General features: G+C 38.9%; 2 protein-coding genes across 2 annotated transcripts in view; both read left to right on the top strand.

Moving 5' to 3' along the window:
• Positions 1-6,421, top strand: part of NOX3 (NADPH oxidase 3) — a 52,179-nt gene extending 45,758 nt beyond the window's left edge. The window contains exon 13 of the mRNA XM_072035104.1: positions 1,578-6,421. Coding sequence (XP_071891205.1) covers positions 1,578-1,704 — 127 coding nt within the window. The 3' untranslated portion in view covers positions 1,705-6,421. The remainder of the gene's footprint in view (positions 1-1,577) is intronic.
• A 16,736-nt stretch (positions 6,422-23,157) lies between these two features.
• TFB1M (transcription factor B1, mitochondrial) overlaps positions 23,158-26,633 on the top strand; it is a 27,176-nt gene continuing 23,700 nt past the window's right edge. The window contains exons 1-3 of the mRNA XM_027454396.3: positions 23,158-23,316; positions 23,844-24,035; positions 25,604-25,755. Coding sequence (XP_027310197.1) covers positions 23,903-24,035; positions 25,604-25,755 — 285 coding nt within the window. The 5' untranslated portion in view covers positions 23,158-23,316; positions 23,844-23,902. The remainder of the gene's footprint in view (positions 23,317-23,843; positions 24,036-25,603; positions 25,756-26,633) is intronic.

The following is a 26,633-nucleotide window of genomic DNA, read 5'->3' as shown; positions in this document are numbered from 1 at the left end:
AAGAAAAAAGAAGAAAACTTTTTTTTAAAACGAGAAAGCTGAAAAGGAGTAGATCAAAGAGAAAACAGTAAGCTACAAGAATACCATAAAATTACAAAAATAACAGTAATACAGAAACCACTTGATAGAGGTCAAAATAAATACAATAAGGAAATAAGGGAAGTTTAAAAATAGAAAGAGGCCAAGGGTAGAAAATATGATTTTTGAAAGACCTTTTATAGGGGTTCTACAGCAAAAACAGAGCTTTTTAAAGTTATAGCTGAAACATAATAATTTTGTTACTTTTTTAAGAACAGCTGAGAAAAGTATGGTTTTCTAATGCTCAGGGAAGGAGATGGGTATTAACTTTCTGTACTGGGTCTTGTGATATATCCTTAGAAAGCCAGTACTCAAGCGACAGAAAAATCTGTATTTGCTTCTGAACCTAGATGCACATGTGATGGTCAACTTTGAACCTGTTAAGGAAAACACTGCATGAAATATACACTACTTGTGCACACTGAATCAAAAAAACACCCTACCTTTTCTTGCTCTGAGTTACGGAAAGTTCAAGAGGTGAAGAAACTTGAGAGTTTCTACTGTAGGATGGAACAATCAGTTTGTATGAACTAACTAAATTTTAGGTTGCTGCATCGAGGTCCAACAAGTTTCCCATGGTGCAAGAGTGTCTTTTTGCGGATTAGCAGGAATATACCACTCAGGTGGAACCTGAGTGCAGTCAAGAACTAGAGCAGTATGGGGGGACTACAACTTTGGCACCAAAAGCCACAGCTTTACAGGAGCAAACTTTTTGAAACACACTGTCACTTGTCATTTACATTGTGCTTAAGCAGAATCAGCTTCCCCCAGTAGCACAGCAGGTGTGCATCTGTGTGCACCTATATACATGTATATACATGTATGTTTAAAAGAACGTGTGTACTTAAAAGCAAACTCTTTATAGCCCTTTGCAGCAAGAAAACAGGTTTCCAGTACCTTTTAACATACATGTGCACTTATGAACACAACTGTTGGTTACAATGGTCATGTTCTTGTTATTTATGAGAACTATTTACCTTATTTATTTATTTATTTATTTATTTTAAAAAAATTAGCCATCAGTATTAAAATTCAACAACAACAACAAAAATACTCAGAAACAAGTGAACATTTTATGCATTTTTTAGGGGAAAAAAAAAAAAAAAAAAAAAAAAAAAAAACATTTATTCATCTGGAAAAAAGCACTGAACGTTTTCAGCCCAAGCAGTGTGTTTGTTTCTCTGAATTAAAAAAAAAAAAAAAAACAAAAACAAACAAACAAAAAAAAACACGACAATCAAAAACAAAGAACTACAATTCAAAATAATTTGTGACCTCTAATATAGCAATCCAAATAAATAAAGCAATATGACATAATAAACACTGAAGTATTAAAATAATTATACTGTAATACTTTGTGACAGTAACACAAAACTTTTCAAATGTATTTCTCAAAAAGCCATTTCAAAAGATACAAACAAATCTGGAGGCTGTCAAAAAGTGCAGTTTATCTATTTATTCTGCTGCTTTTATGTTTTTTGTTGTTATTGTGATTACAGCAACAGTATTGGAGTATTCTTCTGTGGACCCAAGACTCTCTCTAAGATCCTTCAAAAGATGTGCAGCTCCTATTCATCAGTTGATCCAAGAGGAGCTCAGTTTCACTACAATGAAGAAAGTTTCTAGGCTGTACCTCTCAATTCTGTAATAGGTATTACCAAGTTGTGCATTTTTCCTCACCTTCTCCTGTCCTCTTCCCATTCTGCAGCATTCAGTCCAGATGTTGAGAACTGTAAATTGAAGCAGCTGCACTGACTTCAGCAGGAAAATGCCAACTAAAGTTTTGGACCCTAGCCTAAACTAAAGTTTTGGGTCCTTAGCCTTTCCTTCAAAGAACTTAAGGGCTGATTCTTCATTGCTTAGTCAATGATGCTGTGAATCCAAGCACACCTCTGTGAAAACAAATACAAATCACTACGCTTTATAAATCACATTCAAATCACTAAACTTTAAAGAAAAAGGTGCAAGAAAAATGGCCATTTAGATCTGTATGTTGCTATTGTGTATGATCAAACTACTACTGCAGGCAATACTATCATTCCTGCTGTTTAAATCATGCCCAGTCATTCAAAGCATTTTCCTTCCTGGTGTTCTGATCTTGCACTTCTAGTCTCCTACTGAGCCACATCTACATTGTCTTTTGTGCCATAGAAATAGTGTTTAAATATGCACTTCCTAACAAATTCCTTTTGACCTACCAAAGCAGGCACCATTTAAACCTGTCATTTCTGCAGTGATACTGGTGGTGCATGCAATAATATAATATTTTCTGAAGGTTAAGTAGACTCCAGAAATTTTTGTTGTCAGCAAATGGATCTCCTGAGACAGGCAGCTGAAACTGAGGGAATAAGTAACAGGTGTCTTTTAAATGCCACACTGCTTCACGGGCATTGAAGAACAGTCTTTAAAATATACAGGTTCAAAGATTCAGAGATATCACAGGGTGGCTGAGGTGGGAAGGGACCTCTGGAGGTTTTGGGTCATGTATCCCTTCTTCCACGTCTTCTGCACTTCTTTTGTTTTGTTTTGTTTTTCTTTATGAGAGCCTTGTTCATCCATGCAGGCCTCCTACCACCTTTGTTGGACATCCTCCACAGCCAGATGGATCATTTTTGAGCTTGGAGGAGGTGATTCTCAAAAATCATCCAATTATATGGATTTCTCTTTTCTTCAGGACCTTACATGGGATCCTTCCAAGCAGGTCCCTACCAGAGTCTACTCTCCTGAAGCTTAGAGTTGTGATTTGCCTTGTATCTCTCTCTCTCTGGATCCTGAACTCCACCATCTCATGGTCACTGCAGTCAAGGCTGCCATGAACCTTTACATACTTGACCTGGTTTGTAAGTGTGAGCTCCAGCAGATTGCCTGCCTTAATTAGATCCTCAAACACCTTCATAAGTAAGCCATCATCACTGTGCTCCAGAAATCACATGAATTGCTTGGTCCCTGTCATGTCCCTCCAGCAGATATCAGTGTGGTTCAAGTTCCCTATGAGGACCAAAACATGTGAACATGAGACTTCTATTTGCCTGAAGAAGGTCTCATCTGCTTCTTCTTTATTAGGTAGTTTGTAGCAGATGCCCACCACAACATAACCCACATTGGTCTGCCCACAAATCTTGACCAGCTCTCAGCTGGCTTCTCAACCATCCCTAGGCTGAGCTCCATGCATTCCTGCTGCTCTCTCACGTACAGGACAGCTGCCCTCCTCAGCATCCCAGCCTGTCCTTCCTAAAGAGCCTGTAGCCATCCACTGCTGCTCTACAATCAAGTGAATTGTCCCACCATGTTCCTATATTCCCAATGAGATCACAGCCCTTCAATGGTATGCAAACCTCTAATTCTTCCTCTGTCCCCTCTATGCCATGTGTGTTAGTGTACAGCACTTTAGAGAGGCATCTTGTCATGTGGGTTTTCCAGAGAAGGTATGAGAACTTCCTTCACCATGTTGTCCTGCAGACACTTGCTTGTTTGCGTGCATATTCTTGCAGTGGGCCTCCTTCTGCCCTGTTTTGCTGATTACAGCACCTCTCCTGTTCACATCATCCTGCACACTTGGACAACTGTGTTTCCTCACTTGGTCATCAGCCAACCACTCCCTACCATTGTTCCTAGTCTAAAATTCTCCTCACAGGCTGGCCAGCATATGGGCCTTTGCCCACTGCAGGCAGATCCCATGTTTTCCTAGGAGTCCTCGATCCTCGAAGGGGGATCGGTCGTGTAAGCCACCTCCCTGTTGTCAACACCAGCTGCACAAACAGATACCGACTTTCAGGATCCATCCCCAAGTTCTGCATCACATCGAAAAGCCTTTTGGTTGGTTGGTTATTCAACAAAGTCTGCAGATGGGGGAGGAACTGTATTTGCATGCCATTTCATCACATGCCAAGCCTTGAGAATGGTGCATCTGAAATGCACCCATACCTATATCACTGCCTAGTGTTTTTAGTGTTCTTATTTGCATTTCTCCTGTTTCAGTTTGTCTTGCAACTGATCCAGCCTTTCCTCACAGGTCACAGACTGTTACCCAGAACCGATTTTGTTCTCTGTTATGCTGAGAGGTAGTTATGAAACAATAAGTCATTTTTAATCTCTGCGGACCTTCTGAGGTGGCTGCTAGGAGTCCAGACATACAGTTCAGGCCAGCTACTGAGCTGTCTGACAACCATGTGGCAAAGAAACTAGCCAGGGGCCAGCAGTCCCTGGAGTCACATCTTCTAATGTGGTGGGACTAGTGTAAAATTTTGCATGCCACAGTATGGTGCTGTCGCCAAGAGACAACTGTCTCCAGCTAGTTAGGTTAGCCAGCCTTGAGGCACATTGTGTGTCAAAGTGATGAAACTATGGCCTTCAGAAGACCCCAGTCTTTACTCCCACCTTCTAATGTCTCTTATTGGCACAACAGCTGCTATTGTGTAGTTCCTGTCCTCCAAAAGAGGTGCTTCCCTTGCAGCTTTGCATTGCTCATCCTCCAAGTCTACCTGAATGTATCATTACTGCCTTTCAAGACCTGATGTTGTCTTGCACCTTCAAGTACTATTTGTACTTATCTTTGTGACTTCAGCACTGTTGAGTATGTGGAACATCAGATAGCTTTAGAAGGATAGGGGGAAACAAAATAAAAAATGTGGGACTCATGTAAGCTAGAAAACCATGGAAAATATTTCCTTACTTTGCTCCCCCAGCACAGAAAGTTAAAGAAAATCTCCACCCAAATTGGCCTGAGGTGTAGTGAAGTTCACTGGGATCACATAATGCATTTACTCAGCGACACAATAAAGGTGGGAGGTAGAAAACATCCTGTGTATATCTTGAATAAGATGAATGACAACATTATATATGTACACTTATACATATACGCACGGGAAATGCCCACTAGAGGTGACATAGCTTTATAGACAAAAGAAACAATAATAAAAATTATGTCACAGAGGACTACAAGATTATTTTATATCTTTTCTATTGGAGGTTAATGGTATGTGTGAACTGAGCTTGATCTACAAGATACGGTTGTATTATTATTAAGTTTAGGGCAATGCATCTTTATTTTAAAATTGTTGAAGTTTTCTTAAACGCCTGCCTGTGTGAAATGATTAATGTGGTGCATACTGTGTAGCAGTAGAGTGAGTGGAGAATTAGAGCCTCTGCCAGTTCACCTAGAGGCATTTATCTTTTATTTTTTCCCTGGTGCCCGTGCTGAGCCTCAGGGTAAGCTGACACATTTTTTAATATAAATTAAGCTTCTTTTTTTTTATGTGCATTGAAAATCTTGAAGGAAATGAGAAATGTGTGTAGGCACCAATACCAGCTGCCATTGCATGAAAGAAAGAGGTGACAATTTCCTGCAGATTCTGAATGATTGTTTTAATGGGGTTGGATCGGAGGTAACAAGCACAAAGATATTGTGCTGCCAGAAAAACAGGATCTGTTCTCCCCCTAGCCTCATGCAACAAGATGTAACATTTAGCTTCTGGCTCAACATGGCATCTCTTCACTGCTTTGATTTATTCCCACTTTTGCAAATCACTGTGGTATGCTACAGGAGATGCATTTAGAGCCCTTGTTATAGTTCATTGAGTAGCACTGCTGTTATCGCCACCAGAGGAGAATTTCACATGTATCAGGACCGAGTGACCTAGAATAAAAGAAAAATAATAATAATAATAATAAAAAAGAAGTGGGAAGGTTTGTTGGACTAGGATGAAACTGCATTTAGGTTGAATGAAAATCCCTTTATTACAAATACAATTTAAATCAAAATGGAAACTAAGAAGATTTGGCTTCCTGCCTTGTTTTGAATAACACTGAGCACACAGCAGCTATGATAATGTGAGTGCATATGTAATGACTCTATTATTATGTTTATATATGGAAACATCATTCACTGTCATGGAAAATGAAACATATCTTCATGGATTTGTCCGTTCAGCTTCTTCAGCAGGAAGTGTTCAGCACTGTGTAGGAAAATAGTAGTAAATAAAATATAGTCATAACAACACAAGCTGATCACATCCTGTGACAGAAAACTAATCATAGACAAGGATCATAAATACACAGATCAATTATTTTGGCTCTAACAATAAAAATAATGGTATTACAATAAGAGTTGTGTTATGATAATTTAAGCTTGATCACTAGTAAGCATAAGTTGAAATATATTTTTTATGTTTTGGGCTCTCCTCCTTTCTCCCTCCCTCAAAGTTACACATGTAGTAGAAATTATTTAAGCAAGTGTGGGTCTTAGGTTAAACAGGAACCACCACTTTTAACAGGATGTCTGTCATATGGGACATGTACCATACCATTACAAAGATCTCCTGCTTCTTTCCTGCTTTCAGATGTAATAAAAGGGTTCAGAGGAAATGTTAACTGCAAAAAAAGTGCAAAACTTTTCAAATGTTTGAGTATTTCTGATTAGCAGGAGATCTTATGAGAACTGCCTTAAAGGCAGCTCAGCCACTCTGGAAAAGTAATAAACTTAAATGACATGGTAGCTTTATAATCCCAGCAGGTCAACAATTTCAGTGATTTATTTATTTATTTATTTATATTTTTGAGGGGGAATCACCTGAATTCCTTCAGGAACAGTGAAAAGGCAAAGAAAAATGTGACACTGCTTCCACGCAGCTCGCCCTATGAGTACCAAAAGCTAAAATAAAATGTGCATTTGGGGAATGCAAACCCATGGTGGTCAAAGCTGTATAGCAGGAGATAGCCCAGAAGGTGCATGACCACGTGCAGCAAAGGCTAATTGTCCCCAGGTCATTCTCTCTTCTCTTGACACTTGTTAGACAAATGCCAGGCACAAATCTGCCTTGGTCATGGGAGACAAGACCTCACAGGTGGAGGGCAATCTACCAGGGACCTGCCTAAACCTTCAGAGTGCTGAAAACTGTCTGAGCTGAGGCTTTCTTCCATCAGTCAGGGTATCTGTTCTATAGCAGCAATTCCATCTCCTTCTGTCTGATCATTTAATTGTCTGAGAAATTCTGCACTTCTACATCTGTGAAATAAAATCAGGTGTCCATTACATTAAAGCTGCAGACAGGAACAGAAACATATCCCAGGAATGCCTTCTTACATGTTGCTGAACGTGTTCAAACAAGAGCGAACTGATGACCTGTGCTTTGAAACTCTAGCCAGATAGTCCATTTAACATGAGTCTTCTTGACCTTCAACAAATCTTGTCTTACAGTGGAAAAAGAAAAAAAAAAAAACTCATTTGCACAATGGTTTTAATGTATGTGAACAAATGTGTTAATTGACATGGAAACATACCTTTTCTCCTATCAAAAGCAAGGAAGGACTAAAAGGCTTAAGCATTACTATCCTTTCAGAATACATAGAAACAAACAAAAGTTGTATAGTATAATGAACCACTCAAACAAGCATATTTCAAAGGCCAGCTGCTTCAAATATTTGCAACTATTATTTCTAAACAATAATGACTTCTAACATGGTAAGACATTTATATTCATTGAGGATAAAAGCCCTGAGCCTGCCAATACTTACACATGTGCTCTACTAACTTCAAACAATCTTTTTACTGTCCTAGAGGACTAAATATGGTTCCCTTTGAAGCTCATGCATAGAAGACTGATGTCAGGCTGAAGGTTGGGTCCGGAAGGCTGATCTGTATTATTCAGCTATTAAACTACTGGACTGTCTTGATTCTTGGGTAGAGATTGTTTCTCTGGTGCAGTAATTCTGAATATGAAAGACAATTTACAATCATGTTTGCCTTAAGGTACACAGATAAGATTGCATTTATGCACTTTAATAAAAGACCTGGTTTTCAGTGGTCTTGTAGCTTCTTGTAAGTAAAAAATGTGGCTGTTCAGAGAGTTTTCCTCTTTTTTTTTCCTGTTTTTTTTTTTTTTTTTTTTTTTTTTTTTTCCTCCCTTTCAAATGATGAATAACTAAATCTGAACATTTTATTCTCTGGAAATACAAAAATAAGTAGGACTGAGGGGAGATACAAGTCTGTCCTCTGAAACAGCATTCCTGGTCTCCAGTCTACGTGTGACCATTCCCCAGCAATGCTGCACTGAATTTTAAATCTCAATGACTTGTGCCCCAGCTTCTCTACATAAAATCTTTCTTTCTGCTGCTGTCCAAGGCTGCAAAAACCCACACAGAAATCATTACTGTCAAAAGCTGAACTAAGTGGAACTTTGTGAACAAAAATAAAGAAGCATGCATAAACCTAAATTAACACACATTAGTTGTGGAAAGTATGCACATAAGAAATTTGCAGAAACCTGTGTACTTCAGATCTCACAGGGACTAATGTTCACTATTCCCTTGTACTGTAACAGGTACAATGGACATGTATTTATTCTTGGGTTTCCAGGAATTGATCAAAGTTTAAAAAATGAAAGAAAAGCTTGAATTCTAAAGGTCACAGGAACCTGATCATCCCGCAACACTGAACACTCATTAATTACATGTTACTATACAATTACATTACATTTAGATTCAATGTTTAGATTGAGGAATGCCTACCATTTACGTGTTAATAAAATAACGATGCTGTTTTCTGAGTTTGTATGCTGCTGAGGGGGCTATACAGAGGGCTATGCAGGACACATATCAATGCAGAGCTACCCATTTAAGATCACTCTTTTTTAGATTCCTTACCATGCAGGCAAGAGGAAGATAGTTAAGAGGCACAGTCGGACAATTTTGAATGTAATATCAAAGGTCTGAGGATGAAACAAACAACGTATGCTCTGGTACTGGTCAACATAGAAGTTACTTTAAATATAAACATGTGGAGAACAGGAAGATATGACTGAACTGGTCTTTGGGTAACACAAACATGTCCAAGTACAATTTCTGAGACAGGAATATGCATCGCTTGCTTTATTATTTAATGGAAGCTGTGGTTGTCATTACAAAGATGTATCTATAGTACAAGACATCAAACATAATCACAAACACTGGCCACCCTATGCATATTGCAGCAAATACCTCATCCTTTTATAACATTGTGCATTCACAAAGGAGCCTGAAACACTTTAAAAATAGCCCAGTGCTGGGAGGTGCTGAGTTGTAAGAGGTTTTAGTAAAACCAAAAGAAATTGTAACTGCTTGGCATTCTGCAGAACCAGACCTTTGCAGTCCAGTCAATGAAATTAACTGGAGTTTTGCCAGAAATAGGACAGTATAATTTGGCTCAGATAGTCAATGCCAATGCAAAATTATATATTACCAATATCGAATGCTGAACTTAAAAAAAAAAAAAAAAAATTACTTCATATGGTCTGCTTTGTTTATAGTTACATAGTCAATGCTTTACTACATGCTGATTGTCTTATTACTATAGGTATAGATAGCCATCAATAATGAAGTCCATAAGTGGGAAGACATCTCTTTGGGGAAGCATGCAATTATATCCAGACGTTACTGTTACTACACTAGGCTCCAGTTCAGCAAAGCATTTGTGCTTATGCTTAATTAAAGGCATACAAGATGGGTTCTGTGTTTCAAGGTTAGCACATGCTCAAGGCTTCGTCCATATCTTGAGTTTTCTTCAAGTGAGACCCCAAATGCCTCCATGTGGCAGTGCTTTCAAAATAAAAGACTCTTCTCACTGGGTTACTGAAGAAACTGTGAATCTCCTGGCTTTTTTTTCTCCACATAAATCATATCATTAAGGACAGGCATGAAATTGGTTGTCCTCTTTTCTGGGGATCCAGTAGGACCAACCTCAATTTTTAGATTTGCATTTTCCTGTAATAACTGGTTGTAACCCTAAAGAAAAAGGATTCAAGCAGCCATGCTGTCTGTCTGTCTGCCTATTGGTTCCATTTCCAGCCTCTCTCTTCGTCAGCAAATATTGCTTAATTTTCCAACCAATTTCAACCAAGATTTAAGGTATATAATATTAATCTGAACTCTTATATAGTCTGTATAACCAAAATGGTCTGAATAACTCAAAAGCTTGACAAGTGAGCAATGCCACTGAGCAGTCAATGAAACAAAGTGTCTGAACACTCCTGCCTGAGAAGCTGCACACCTCAGAGCATTCCAAGCTCACAGCATAGTGCTGAACTATGGAAATTAGTGACGCTAAAGAAGAAACTGAAGCTTTACCAGACAAATGTCCCATCACACTCAGTAAAATATTGCAGCAAAAGAGATAATTGTTTCTTTGTACATAGGAGGAATGAGACTAGTATTGGTATATTGCAAATTGTTCTGTTGTACATCTTAGAATGTTAAGAAATGAGGGTACAGGAAAAAGCCACAGACATACTCGAGGACTTCAGAAAATACGTTGCAATTAAAGGGCTCAATCAGTTTAGCATATGAAAACTTAGATTAAGAGATGAATCTATAACAGTGTGCAAGCACCTTCATGCAGAGAAAAGCTAGGCACCAGCAGGCTCTTTAATCTAGCAAAATGAGCAATTTCATATAGAAAATAATGTGGTTACTTTTAATAGACAAGCAGTATAGCTACTAGAAAGACACTTGTCATAGAACCTGGTAAAACTTCTATCTCTTGTCATCCCATCAAGCCTGGGTGCAACTCTAGAAGATCCAGAAGATCCAGTACATATCCATACTGAACAGATACTAGTTAGGCTCAGTTAAGTGGATGTATTGCTGCAACTGAGTAACAAGGTGCCAATAATTGACTGCTGCTGCATAAGCATCAAAGGAAAAAGGTGCAGTGGTCCTTTTAGTGTTCAAAATGCTCTGAATGTATGTTTTCTCACAATATCCTTGTCAGGTGGAAAATTTAGAACTTCCAGTCTTAGATGGGGGACTGAGACATGGAAATGCTAAGACATTTCCCTCAACTCTCAAAAAAATGGCAGAACAAGGAAAAAAAAAAAAAAAACACAACCTTCCAGGACCAAGACTTGAACTGCTACAGCAACCTTCTTCTCCTATAAACTCCATTTTGTGTATTTGACATGGCCCTTAAAAATATCTGAGAGTGAGCTTTCTGAATGACCATGAAACAGAAATGAATGGTTTTCTTAACTAAAAGCAATCATTAACATTGCTATTAGACAGTACGACTTGAAAGGCAAACATTTTGATTCCCATGAATTGGATGATACATGCTTGCTTGCTCTAAGAATTGAATGCATGATATAAAGAATTTACATGAGAAGTAGGTCCTCTGACATAGAGTGAGTGATTTCTGTGATTAAATAGGAGATTTAAAAATAAATAAATCAAAAAAGTATCAAAAAAGAAACAAGATTTAGGGTTTTCTACTAAGAAATAGTGTCCAAATATCTTTGTACAGGTTTTGATACTGGACTCAAGCCTGATTGTACTTCAAGCAAAGAACACAAGAAAATGCCTGTTGCCTCACATAGTAAGGGGATCCAACTAAACACCATACAGCACAGCATGGCACAGTAATGGGCTGTCAGGAAGGCCAAGGTTTCATTTTCAAGTACAATAGATCAGAAAATTTTAAAGCTCCTCTTTAAATATTTCATGTGAAGAACAAACAATAACAAAGAATAAAGCTAGGTAAATAAATAACAGTCTGCTTCAGTTCCCTGGGATACGCTTATCCCCTTTATGACTATTTGAGCCTACACTGCATTTGTTTGCTCTCTGATTTCTGCCACCTTGCTCATACTTAGAGAATTTTCTGAGATTGCAAAGGTGGACCCGTTTATTTCTTATATCTCCCATTAACAGCTTAAAATAAATTCTAACAGAAACAGATATGATGTCTTCATCCTGACTCTTTATCACCTCTGCGTTATTGGCTCCATAGTAATCCAAGCTAATGGTATTTAGTTATTGCCCTGCTTAAAGATACATTAAAGCTGTGTCTGCAATAATGCCATTTACAAGAGTAAATTCATTCCTTCTCATTCCATTCACTAATATTTTCTATTAAATTAATGCTAGGGGAGGAAGGATTTAGTACACTTCATGTCCTGCAGAAGTAATCAGAAAATATTTATGAACATTTGCAGTTGTGATAGGAGGAATAGAACAGAAGGTATTTTATTATGCTGCTCTTACCCTTTTTTTTTTTTTTCCTGACATTAACTACTGAAAAAATAAATAAATAAATAAATAAAATCCAAAGCTCATCTAGGAAAAAGTATCTATGAATTTTCAAAATTTCCCATCCATAGGGGGAAAAAAAAAGTAATTCATACCTTACCAGGTAAGTTCAAGTCCATGAGGCACGGGAACACACTTTTAAACAGAAGAATGAAAACTACTCTAAAAGACAATATCAATCTAGAAATTCAGTCACTGAGAGCTTGCTTCATGAACTGAAGCTAATTAATGCTCTCATGTAGGGTTGAACCCAAACCATCATAATGATAGCAGCTCCACAGCTGAATTACTTTTTTAGTATTCTGCCACTTAAAATTCCACCCAGTCGCTTTAAAAGGATTGAGCACATGATTAAATTGTTATTTGGGAAGGGAAGAGATGAACAATTAAAATCTCCTAAAAAACAAAGCTGACCTAAAGTATTTAGATACAGACTGACTTGCAAAATACTTTCTGCAAAAAGCATCTTTTAATTATCTGCACAGAGTTACTCCTTGCCCAAATACATTTGGAAGCTCTAAAAAAAGCACCTTCGTCCTCTCAGTTTTACATAGCCACTTCAGCAAAGTTGAATATCCTAATATTAAAGCACAACACAGAAAGCTGACAGCATGAACTATGCAATTTTTTAAAATTAGAGTAATTTGTTCATGCAGATATCTGGAATAATGTGGAAATAAAAACCAAGGGTAGATTGAGCTGATCCCTTTACTTTGAGAATGGAAAATAGCTGAGATCGCTCTTAAAGAGGATATAATTTTGGAATATTTGCAAGTTAATTTTACATTTTACAAAATGGCTTTAACTTGGGACATTCTCCATGGCTGCGCTTTTGTGTTCTTCCAGTTTATATGAATTCCTATTTGCTATTGTTTGTATACTTTGCTTTCTGTAATAGACAAGAATGAGATTTCTATGTGTGTTTAGGCTGGGAGACGATGATCAGATGTATATGGCTATAAAACCACATCTGCTAATGTCTTTAAATGATGCTACAGCTGCTTAAAATCATAACATTTACTCATCTAGGTTATCAACTGAATCAAAATTATATTTACAACTGGATTTTTCATCAAATACAGGGGATTATCAAAGGTAACATTTCAAAAGGAATTGAGTTAGGAGACTAAATCACATTGACTTTCAATACAATGCAGGCATCTATGTGACATAAATATGTGACATATATAGATTAGTGTTTTCAATACTGACCCATGTCACAGGTATGACAAGCCTTTCGCTGTGTTGGCCAGCAGCACATTCAAAATGAGAAAAAGCCAGAGGCCTTAAGCGAAGGAGGGGCAAAGGAAATGTAAGTGGACACAGAATTTGCCGTTCTGACTGTTAAGTGAAGCATGGTCCTGCTCTCAACCAGGAATAGCTGCAAGGCTTGCTTGTGCTGCCTGAAGGAGCATTACTGTTTTCTTCTGTCTGGTGTGTGGATTGCCTTAGAATTTATTACAAGTCATGCAAACTAAGCCAGCTTGTAAGACTCAAACCAACATGGCTCTGGCGGTCAGTTGTCATAGCCTGAAGATAAGATCAGTTCTGTAGTGGGGCAAACATGGGCAATGAGGGTATGGTCAGTGAGCAAAATGATTCCAAAAGTTGTGGCAGGATGGGTGGTAGGGTAGCAGGAGCTGCAGGAGGCAGTAAGGCAAACAGAGGCTCAGCAACAATTATTTTAACTACTGGACTAGGCTCAGATACGTCACACAAGGTAGCGTGAATCACAAGTGAATGCTAATACAGCAGCAGCTCCTCTACAGATGTTTAAGCGATTTGCAAGGCCCATGAATGCAGCAGCCATGTATGGTCTCTCTCTCTGTGATTGACACAGTGAATGGCACAGGGCATTGCACTGCCATCTATTCCTGTAGCAATGCCAGTGAAGATGCTTACTGATGATACTGATATTTTAGACTAAAAACATGTTTTCCAGACTTGTGTTCAGGACATCAATGCAGCCCAAGAATTTGTGCAGCTCGCCCACAAGTATGTTTCCTTGTTGAATCAGTGATTTTGTAATAACTTCTGCCTGGCACCATACAAAAAAATTTTTGCTTCCAGAAATGTTTCTAGCTTTGAGGAAATGACATAATATACAAAAAACTTCTAGGAATTTTGACTTGGTCTTTAGACAACCAGGAGAGCCAAAAAACTAAGAACCTTAACTCAAGTTTGTCAACTCCTCCTAAACTCCTAAGCCGGGCTCCACTCTGAGCTGTGTCTGGTTTTTAATGTCCACATTGACACTGGGAATCCTGGCAGATACCAGAAGAGTATACCAGAAGTAAGCACCTTTGCAGAAAGGAGAGACCCTTAATTTACTTCACTGTGAAGAAGTCACAAACCTCATGTTGTGTACATTTAGTTATATCCCTAAGGTTGTTGGAAGGCTTCTAGAATTACAATGAGAGGGACACAGGTAGCAGACAACTCAGAATGCCCAAACCCAAACAAGCCCAACAAAAATGTATGAGGCGCAGCTGTGGACCCTATCACGTGGCCACAGAGACAGTGACACTTAGGTAAGGCGATGGTGGCAAATGCCTGACCTTGCTGCAAACAGGTTTAGTCTGGAAACTAGAACCTAGGAGGCTGATTTCTGTTATGGATCAGGAATGACGTTCCACACACTGGCATAACTGCCTAGAAGAAAACATCTTTTCCTCGTATTTCTTCAAAACAATTTTGTCCAAAATGGTGGATCACTGGAGATGTACCCCGGAAAAACAGTCTCTGCAGGTTGACTTGAAAACCACTTGTTTCTGGGGCAGGCAAAATTCCAAGAGAGCTCACCAGTCTTTAAGGTCACTCTACAGATGAATGGCAAAGGGGATGCCAACTCACCCAGGATTGCTAGTTTCTTAGGTAAACATCCCAGTGAAGATAGCACATGAAGAAGGGATCAGGGCTTCCCAACACCAGATCTTGATTTCTAGTCAGACAAGGTCATACAAAAGCAACAACACCCCATGCTGCATTACTGGAAGCACTGCCAGCAGGTTGAGGGCGGTGATTCTTCCTTTCCACTCAGCATTGTTCAAACACACCTGGAATGCTGAGTCTGCTGTGCTGGGCTACCTAGTAAAGATATGGAGCTACTGGAGTGAGTCCAACACAGGACCACATGGACATTTATAAGGGACTCAAACATCTTTCATGACAAGACAGGCTGAGAAAGCTGGGACTGTTCAGCCTGCAGAAGAAAAGCCCCAGAGGAATCTTATCAGCATGTATAAATACCTGAAGGAAGGGAATGAAGACAAGAGAGTCAGGGGTGCCCAGTGACAGAGCAAGAGGCAATGGACACGAATTGAAACAACACATATATTGCCGTCTAATCACAAGAATAAACTTTTTTAACTGTGAGGATGGTCAAACACTAGCACAGGTTGCCCAGAGAGGTTCTGGAGTCTCCATCCTTGAATATATTTAAAAAAACAGGGGGGTTGAACAAAATTATCTCAAGAGCTCTCTTCTATCCTAAAGAATCTTGTGATATTATCACAAATGTTGCTGTATTTCTTGTTTGGAATTTAACAAGTCACAGGGTGATCTATGGACTTTTCTCTCTTTCTGTAATTGTACATACAGGGGCACCAGAAAATGCTGAACCTGATGAAAAAAAAGGGGGGGGGAGGGGAGAGACAAGAAGTGAAAATGTGAATATATGCTCAGTCTGGAGGGGAGGTTGGCATACTTTGCAAAGAATCTATACATCATGTAGTATTATCAATAATATCATAATTCAGTGTTTAGTGTTACTTTCCAAAAATGTGGTTGGATTTTGCTTTCTGCTGGAAAAACAACACCAAATTCTCAGCATTTTTAATGTCTCATTTAGAATCAAAGAATCTTTTTCATTTAGGTTGGAAAAAAATTCTTTGATCATCAAATCCAATTGTTTATTTAAACCATTATTCAAAATACCAAGGTGAGATGGAAAGCTGAAAATATCATTTGTTTAGTAGGGAAATGTGACCATGATAATCAACTGAAATTATGGAAAATTCAAAGTTGTGCTGTCCAAACTAACCATAAGGATTCGAAGTTGTAAGTTGGCAGAGGATCTAAATGGCTCCTCAGAGAAAACCTATCATAGATCCAAAAGAGGAAGCTACAAGACTAGTTACGAAGTTGCCAGATGTGTTTATAGAGGCCAGACGAGCACCTTATCTTTCTAAGCGTATGACTTAGAAATCACTGACTAAGTGTAAGAAAGCCCCTTGCAAGATGGTTATCAAAGACAATCAAGAAATAGTTGCAGAAAATAGTTAATTTAGGCATCTTTGAAAATTCCCAATTGTATCAGTTTATAGTATCTGCATTTTGTATTGATTTCTGGCCTTCTTAAATGCTTCCTTGCATCACTTGTCATAACCAGGAAAAATCACTCATCCTTCATCATCTACCTCTCACTTTGGCAAGATCCCTCCTTAATTTGTATCATCCACTACCTCTCCTTTTATATTGCAACATATGCTGTGCATCCTCACACTCACCCCTTTACAAAGGTCTCTGAGTCTGCTTCCCAAAAACCTATGCATTGTTGAGGGGCCATCTGGTTCATGAGAGCAGCCCATGTTTCAGTGAAGCACCTTGATGTTTTCTCCCCTTTGCCTTCCCTGTAAACATCCACAAAGATCCCTTATCATGCCCTTCAGATCCTTCTTTTGTGATGCAATAAGAAAAATGCTGCCTTGCTGAGGCCACAGCTTTCCACGCTGACAATTACTAACTTATTCTCTTCATCTGTCAGTATACACATTTTCTCTATTATTTTACACATACACAGCAAGGATTTCCAGACAGAGCTTGTATCTTCTGCTGTGCTAGACCCTGGTCTGACATGCTGGGGTTCTGCTGGGGGCCTCTGGATGTAATTACAATATCAAAAAAAAAAAAAAAAAAAAAAAAAATCTAAGTTTTGAATGCAACATTGAATAGTGTCTATTTAATATACAAGGCTGAACAGACACATTCATTAGCAGTCTGAATGGAGCTGTGAATCCAAATTAACTTCAAACAAGTTTTGGAAGTGAAGAGAAAAAAAGAGATCAGTTTACCCTATCTACCTCCATTTTCAGATTACAGTATGACAGCAAGTATCTAGAAGTAAGCAAATCACTGCTATGTTTTCAAAGATAACAGAATATCTTTAAAAGCAAACCAAACCAACAAGACATAAAAAAACCTAAAATGTATTCCCATCTGGTGAAAATCAGCACAGTCGCCATGGCTTTAACAGAACTGTAGCAATTTAAAGCAGTAAAAAGTCCAAGCACAATATATTTTGAGATTATTCACACTGTTGATTAGGAGAGCAACTTCTTGTGGATGATTTTTAATTTCAGTACAGCACTCCCCTTCGTCTCAACAGCAAAATCATTCCAGTTTGCTGTACTCTTCACTTCTCATCACTACAGTAATGGTGGTTGTTTGCTGCCTCAGAAAGGCATGGTCAGAATGCAGGGGAAGCCACAATATCCTAATGACACAAGCAAGTCAAAGTTCAAGCAGAGGCACCACATTTTATTGTACTTGTTGTACAATACTGTAATTTTGATTTATTTTTTTTTTTTTATCAGAAAAGAAATATGTAAAACCTAACATTAAACAAAATTCTTTCTTTTTAAAACAGATTTTTGAATCAGTCTTCTTACCCTTTTCTTAGCAACACATAAATTCTGACCTAACCTACTTAGAAGCTTCCAAAGAGCAGAGCTGCTGTGATTAACAACCTACCCCTCCGTTTGGCATATTTAGTAAACCTGAACCTCCAGGTTTTGTAGCTTGGACTTTGCTTGCTATATCTTCCTTTCTTGTTTACTGTAAGATTATATCATTGACCTTCTGCTTTTTATTTCTGCTCGGGAGAATATACGGCCTTCATATTCCAGCAGCCTGACTCGACATAAGGACATAGAGCGGAGTCAGTAAACTTTTTCTTCCTTGCTAGACTGTGCTGCTCACTCACCATGGAACAACAGTGGCACCCAGTGGCCAGAGAGCTTGGTCCAAAAACGTAGGCCCTGAAGTTTCTGTCTGCATTTTATAAATCCCTTTCCAGCATTCTGAAGACAGAAATGCTTTCCTGCTCAAGCTCAGAGTCCTCTCCCACCTTGCTACTTAAAAGACAGGAGGTAGAGAACTGAAGGTTTCCTTTCTGTAATCTGTTAGAATATCACTTAATGCACAAATAGTCAGCCATAGGTATTACACACTTAGACAGGGTAATGCTTATTTCTGGGGGATCAGGCAGAGACTGGCTTGCTTAATATAAGCACAGAAAAGGGAGGAGCGAAAGAGTGTTACTTCAACACATTGTACAGTGACTCAGATGAGATACGCTTATGTGTCAAAACTGCCCTGCAGGACATGTCAAAGAAACACTGCAACAGGAAGGAAAAGCCCAGGGACCCTGCCTGTTTTGTGATCTGTCCTCACAGTGAACACACAAATTCTGCACTGCCTCATCAATTCATTACACAGGAGGCATAGCTGATAAAACAGTGTGGCCATGAACACCGTTAACTTTAGAGTGCGTGATATTACAAGTTTCATGTGTTCCTCAGAGGTTCATGTAATATTGTAGTCATTTTTCATGATACACAGAGTATAAACATTCTCTCTTTCAGTTAATAGGTATGCTGGACTTTCAATTAAATTATTTGGGGGAGCTATTGCCAGTAGTGAGAAAACTACTCCACATCTTTTTTTCTTCAACTTTTGTGACTTGTTTAAAAAAGGAACATGTCAACTTTTGTGACATGTTTAAAAAAGGAATATCAAATTTGTAAATGTTCGGTCAGAGAGCCAAATTAAGATGCAAACTATTATGTTGATGGGAAAAATCTCCAAGACGGCGACTTGGTGTTGGGAAGCCTGAACATGACCAATCTTGCTAAAACACCAATGTTTCAAAATGCTGCAAAATGCCAAATTTTTGGCAATGCTCCAAACGGGTGATCATGGAGCAGTGGTTTACTGTGCTGAGTCCATTTTTATGTTTGCAGTGTGAAATTCCCCCGTCCCACAGAGTCTGACAAATAACATAGGTGAGAATGGTCTTAATGCTCATCATAATTCCTAGCATTCCTAAAATGTTACCACAAGCTTTGCATTAATTTGCATTAAAGATAGTCTTTCTAAACGTCCTAGAACCTAAAAGGGTGTGATCGAGTGGAAATCAAAAGTGTCAACTAAAAATAAACTTTTTAGCATGGATGGCTATGGCTAGAGCTTGACAATGTCACCAGACTAGATTAAGTGGCACAGAAATGGCACATCAGAAGTGATAAGCAGAAAAAGAAATTCAAATGTTTTAAAGTAAATATAATGATTTTTAGACATCTGCTGTGGCAATACTGAAAGCCATGGATTTTTGTATTTCCTGAGTTATGTTAGGAAAGAACTCAGCAGTCTGGACAGCATTTTCTGCCAGATTTTCTGTTAATGGGAAGTCTTTGTTCCTTGAGAGTTTAGTTTTGCTGCACAATGTTATTGAAGTGGTAACAGGGAAAATACTGTTCTTGATCATAGTGTGGCCTGATGAACCCGGAGTGGTACACTGTCACAAGGAGGAAGATTTTCCCCATTACTGAATTGTTTTGCTTTAGGGCAAGGAATGGGTGTAGTATTCTGTTGTATTCCACATTGTATGCAACTATTGTATTTAACAGACTATTTATCAAAAGTGGTGCTCTAAATTCCTTTCCCTTCAAAAAGCAAGGAAGAGCAAGAAACCATTTTATGGATCCTCTACACAGTTAATATGGAAGATGGTTTGCTTCTTCTGACATGAAGTTTTGCTTTTTTTTTTTTTTTTTTTTTTTTTTTTTTTTTTCAGCCCATGGCATCCAAAATTACTGTGAATATGCAAATGTGTCTCTCCCTTCTGTTATCTTACCAAAACTTTTTTGCCATTTGCTAATTTATTTTCTTCAGCATTTTATATGGTGGCAGAGCTTTTCCTGAGGGAAGGCAGTCACTGTGTTGTTTGTATAGTGCCTGGTGCAATGGGCTCCTAAAGTCTATTTAGGATCCTTATGAGGTAGTGCAGTAGAAATAATAAACATTTTATTTTAACAAACAATAGAAAAGACTGTATACAAGAACTAGCTGAAGAATAGAGGCTTTGTGGTACGAAAACACTTCCTGTGGTGTAAAAAATAAGAGTTTCTCTGTCTAAACTCTTTTGTGTGTCACATTTTTGTATCATTTTCAATGCACTCTGTCCATTTATAATTTCTTATCCTACTTACTTTAAGCTGATGTAAAATAATTACCAAATAGATTTTTTTTTTTTTTTCTGAGAATTCAAATGGAGTGTGGCATTGTGGGAGCACGGTGTGATGCCCGTTTTCTACAACAAGATGCCATAATTCAAAACCAGTAACAATAATCCCAGACAATACAATCATTTTAGGCCAGTGGTATCATGCTTTCTTTTTCAGGAATTATTTTTAAGTTGTAACAACCTGGACACAGAACCAGTACATAATTAATATGTATGAATGAACACAGCAGGTCTGTAAAAATAACACCTGAAATCAACAATGAAATTCAACAATTACAATAAAAACTTTTCACTGGTACACTTGCTTTTTTTTGCAATTATGAGTGTAACTTTGGTTTCAATGCTTGCAATGCTGGCAAGTGAACATTAATTGAAGCTGCACTCAAGATAAAGAATTGTGATCCACGTGATCCCCTAAGAGTGCCTTTGCACAACTGATCTCAGGTCTTGAACGTGAATTTCTTCAGATGCCTGTTTTACCTTTCTTGGTATCTGTCTATCTAATCTGCTCCTCCTGCAGGCCTTCCATAGTTTGCAAAGGAATGAAAGGACCAGAATAAGCAGAATGAATAGGTGAATGCTCAGAAGGCTCCTCTTGCATAATATCTGAGATTTTTAGTTGGAGACATCTACTAGAAACAATCAGATGATGTGATGGGTTAGGGGTTAAATCATCTACTTTCCATTCATTAGTTTCAAGGACCACCTTAACTCTCCAACCCATAAATTAAAACATTACAGTATCTATAGGAGTCTGAAAAACCTATGCACTATACACTATGATTATTATTTTAGCAAATTACTTTTCTGCCTTTTTTTTTTTCTGTAAATAAAAATATTAGCATAGATTGCAACATTTCTTCAAGTTACTTAACTGTGAAGCTATTATATCATGCTATTATTACAGTTAAGAGTTATAGCCACACAAAATACCTGGAAACTTCTGTATGTACAACTCATCAGGAAGGAGACAGCACTTTATCAATGATGGAACAATTTTAGTATAGAAAGATACGGTCGACTTGAGGTTGCAAGATGAAAGTGCTCAGCCTAGGTGACACTCAAGTATGAAATGCATTATTAAAAGAATGGTCTGACATAACATTTTTCAGGTACTGAGAAAAACTACTAAACTGGCAACTTTTTGCTTTAGAGGTAAAATAGCCTGGATGCCTCAGCTGGTGATGAAGCTGTATCATTGCATGCCATTATTACAGTTGCTCCTCTAGTCCATGTTTCTTCAAATTTCAAATTTATTTGTATTTTAAGTAGAAAAATCATCATTATATTATTTTCTTTTTTTCTTAACTGATGCCATTTGAAATCCCATGTTTCCACCATCAGATGGAGCTTGTATTTTGTTATTTCAATTATAATGACTTCAAATTCCCCAAAACACAAAAAAGCAAATACTTTATACCTCACAAATTCAAAATTCCAGTGTTTCAATTAGGATTGCCATGACATTTTATTCCAATATTGCAGTATATATAAACAATGATTTATTGTCCACCTCCTTTTCTTTAGACTAATTGCAACGTTCCTTACATTTTTAATGACTCTGTACAACTACCTGAAAGGAGTATGCAGCGAGGAAGGTTTCAGTCTCTTTTCTGAGCTTACAAATGATATGACACAAGGAAATGGCTTCAAGTTGTGCCAAAGGAAGTTTAGATTGGACTTTAGGAAGAATTTATTCAAAGACAGAGTGGTTAAGCATTGGAATGGGCTGCCCAGGGATGTGGTGGAGTTCCCATCCCTGAAGATATGTAAGAGATGTGTGGATGTGGTGCTTAGGAACATGGTTTAGTGATGGAACTCAATAGTTCAGGTTGATGGTTGGACTTGGTGATCTTTAATGTCTTTTCCAACTTAGGTGATTCTTAAGTAGAACATGCTGTTGATGGCAGAAACTATGTCTAATGCCCATTTACATTAAGTGAGGGATTACTTTTTGGTACTCCTTTAATGTCTGCATTTTCTTACATCCATCTAACAATATCCATGATTAATTGTGGCTTCTTAGTAACTGAGTAGCTTTCTAGAAACGTATTCTCAGCAATTACCTGTTGAAGCAACAGTAATTACTTGTTGGAGCGAGTCCAAAGAAGGGCCACAAAAACGATCATAGGGCTGGAGCACCTCTCCTACGAAGGCAGGCTGAGGGAATTGGTGTTGTTCAGCCTGGAGAAGGCTCCGGAGAGACCTTACTGCAGCCTTCCAGCGCCTAAAGGTGGCCTGCAGGAAGATGGAGAAGGACTCCTTGGCAGGGTGTGTGGAGATAGGATGGGGGAATGACTTTACACTGAACGAGCATAGGCTTAGGTTAGATGTTAGAAAGAAATTCTTCACTCAGAGGGAGGCGAGGCCCTGGCACAGGCTGCCCAGAGGATCTGTGGGTGCCCCATCCCTGGAGGTGCTCAAGGCCAGGCTGGGTGGGGCTGTGGGCAGCCTGGGCTGGGGGGAGGTGTCCCTGCCCATGGCAGGGGGTGGCACTGGGCGGGCTGTGAGGTGCCTTCCAACCCAAACCAGTCTGTGGTTCTTTAATGTATGTACACCGCTTTAATAACGAGGCACATTATAGAAGCTGAAGAACTTTTAACCCAACACCTGCTCGAAGCAGATGAGGCACAGACGGAACCCGCCCCCAGCACGCGCCTACGAGCCCCCCTCTGCCCCTGACCCCCCCGCCCCGCGCATGCGCACACGCAACACCCGCCGCCACCGGCCCCCTCCGCCGCACGGCGCATGCGCAGCCCCGCTGCTCCCTGAGCGCCACGGCCAACGGGGGCGCCGAGGCAGCACATGCGCGCCCGGCAGGCGGAAGAGAAGACCGAGGAGAGGAGCTTCCCGTTCCGGGGCAGCCCCCGCGTGACACCGTAAGGGCTGGCGGCGCCGCCTGGCTGCTGCTCGGGGGCCTCCTTTCCGCCACGGCGGAGGGAGAAAAAAAAACAAAACGCTTTGCGGCTGCACCGCGGCTCGGCGCACAGCACCTACCCGCGATCCCTCCGCCACGGCCACGCTGGCGGCGGTCGCGCATGCGCAGTCGGGGGCGCGCTGTTAGGGGCGGGGGTTGGTTGAGGGGCGGGGCTTCGATAGACCCCGCCCCCTTGGGAGGGGAGGGGCTGGGGCTGAGGCAGCCTCGCCTTGAGGGCTGAGGCCTTATTTGCAGTAAAATATAGTAATTAAAACCTCTGAGAGGTCTTGTTTTGCCTCCTGGCTTGTCAAACCCACACAATGATGCTGTTGCCCAAATCCCCTGTACACGTCCTCAGTATAAGCACTGCATACAGTGATTAAAATGCTGACAGTTGAAATATAGCACCCACGTAACGATGCGTGAATCAAGTCCCACCTTGTAAGCTCTGCCAGGCTTTTAATGTCGATGTATTTTAATGTATTGCAGGTACTAGAGTCAGCTCTTCTTGGTTTCTGCCGGGGGGGAAGGAGCAGGAGCGCTGCCCTATGGCTGCTCGGGGGAAGGTGGCTGCCTTCAACCTGCCTCCTCTGCCAACCGTTGGCGAGATTATCAAGCTCTTCCGGCTTCAAGCACAGAAACAGCTTTCCCAGAACTTTCTGCTGGATTTGCGATTGACAGGTTAAATACTTAAATACTTTAGCTACTCTAAAACATAGTATCGTGGTTTTCCTCAGGATCCAGGTCCTAGCTAAGGAGGTGGTGTTTGCATGATGACATCTGTCAAGTTTATGACAACCAGAAGATTACTTTTAAAAGCAGTTTTAGCTTAGATGACTTGATTTCACTTGTAAATTTATAGAAAATGTGTTGCCTTACAGAGTTAATTATGGAATAATTTTTAGGCAGAAAGCATATTCCTATATGAAATATGAGTTATCAATTCAAATGCAAAACTCAGAGCCCCCCTATTACTGTTTCCATTGAGTTACTGTCATTTATAAGTACTATCAAGTATTATCAAACTATTGTCAAGCTTTGATAAGTTACAAGTAAATTCAGTTTATAAGTTTGATTCAAAAACGAAGGATATTTTCAGGTTATTATGCATCATAAAAAGTGTAGTAACTGTGTGTTTTAAAAGGTCATTTGTCTCATCTGTCAGAAATGTAGCTCTTTGAATCAGTTACGTTGTTCTGAGCAATTCAGTTGTCTATAGCTTCATCTCAGTAGTGGGTGACAAAGATGGCAATGTTCAATTCATAGAGGGTTTCTTTACTGTCCTAGTGGTGGCTGGGTTTTGCAATAATAAATGCAGTGCAGCTTCACGTATCTGATTTGATTATGCATTGTGAATCAAGTGATAAAGATTGAGGATGTGAACATAAAACTCAGTTCCCCATCATGAATAACCAGACTCTTACTGTGGAATAAAACTGTATGTGTGGGTTTAGGAGTACCTTATAGGTAGGCACATTTTCAGATATCTCTTGTTTTTATTGCATATTTAGGAGGCTTATAGACTGTGCAGTATAATATCCCTTATCATTCCATTCCTTGCTTCCTAAGAATATCTTTTTTTAATTAGCTACATTTTTAATGCTTAATTTAGTCATTTTTCTATCATTAATATGTTTTCCTTCCAGTCTGTAATCAGTTTTTATGTTGTATCCTTCCATTTGGGTACAGGAAGGAAATGTCCTTTCCTTATCATTTAACTGCCTGCCTTTTTATAATTACCAGTTACCTGTATTCCAACTCTAACTTTACTCCAGCTCTCCCTTTTTGCTCTCTACATACTGTAGTCTTATTAGAACTTGACTGTATCCTTTTTGCTTCTTAAATGTCCTTGAAATAGGTATTCTGTAGTGAAGACACCTTTGTAAAGATAAGTAGTAGAGGCTTAAGGTTGATGAACAGAAGTGCTTACTTAGAGGAAGAGTAATAGTACTGCTGACCTACAGATGAAAAATAATATTCTCTTTTGATTTGATTCTGCAATAAGCAACATTGTAAAGAGAGTAAACTGAAAATAGCCTTTTTTAAAAAGTTGATTGTATCTTTTAGCATGAAACAAATCTGAATTCTGTGCAGTCTAGCAGGCATGTGATCATTTATGTGGGATGTGTCACTGTTTGTGTCTACTCTGAGATAAGCATGCTTGCACTTTAACAATAAACAATGAATTTATCTTAGTGAGCTGGATCCTTTGGAGAATAAAGGCTTAGTATGTTCTTTATGTCTTGCAGACAAGATAGTGAGACAAGCTGGCAAGCTGAAAAATGCTCATGTTTGTGAAGTGGGCCCTGGGCCAGGAGGAATTACCAGGTCTATTCTCAATGCTGATGTTGAACAGCTCCTTTTAGTTGAAAAAGATCCTCGATTCATTCCAGGATTGCAGGTATCAACTGTAGAATGATTTGTGGTGTAAATGTATGCATAACATTGAATAAGAACAGTTTAAGAACATGGAAAGGTTCAAAGTGTCCAAAACAAACAAACAAACAAAATAAATTTTTGCACCTGTCTTTGAAACTGATACAAGTTCACAACTCATTGTGGTATTTCTGAAATGCTGTCTACTTGTATTGCTATTAAAATGTCAAGTTTATAGAATTTGACTATATAGACCTAGCAAGAAAAATAGTGGCCAAACCTCATCATATTCAGCTGTTTTCGTATGCTTCTGAAACATCTAATCATAGCAATTTGAATGGCTTTCCTTATATTGCAGCTAAATATTTTTTCTCTAAAAATAAATGGTGAAAAAAAGTAACTAGTTCACTTCAGAACGGCTACCATCTCTTTGTAGGACATTAATAATTTAAAATATCAACAAAATGGTTCCTATCCTGAAACCTGAATATGCATGTAATTATGTCTTTGTGGATTTAGCTGTTGGTAATTTACAGTATACCACATATACCTTATGAAGTGTGAACACATAGTGTTTTCACTTTTCTTGAACAGTGGCAAATCTGCATTTGCAGTTTAGATTTCAAGAACTGCTTTGGGATTGGAAGAAATTTGAGGTTAAACGATACTGACATAACAGATTTTATGTAGTTAGACATCTTTTCTGGTCTCCCAAAATGCAGCTACTGAAACGCGTGCCTCTGAATGAAAGTGTGCTTTTCAGGATCTATAATCTTTGATAGGTAATCATATTTATTGTTCAAGTGAGTTAACAGCAGTCATTTTTCATTAGCCACCTCTTCACAGTAGACATAAATATGTCTGAATGAGGTTGTGAAATATAAAGATGCTAAAACTCAGCAC

Source organism: Anas platyrhynchos, chromosome 3, assembly GCF_047663525.1.
Source record: "Anas platyrhynchos isolate ZD024472 breed Pekin duck chromosome 3, IASCAAS_PekinDuck_T2T, whole genome shotgun sequence".
Classification (NCBI taxonomy): domain Eukaryota; kingdom Metazoa; phylum Chordata; class Aves; order Anseriformes; family Anatidae; genus Anas; species Anas platyrhynchos.
Note: the sequence above shows the minus strand (reverse complement) of the source record. Positions and strands in the feature narration are given on the sequence as shown.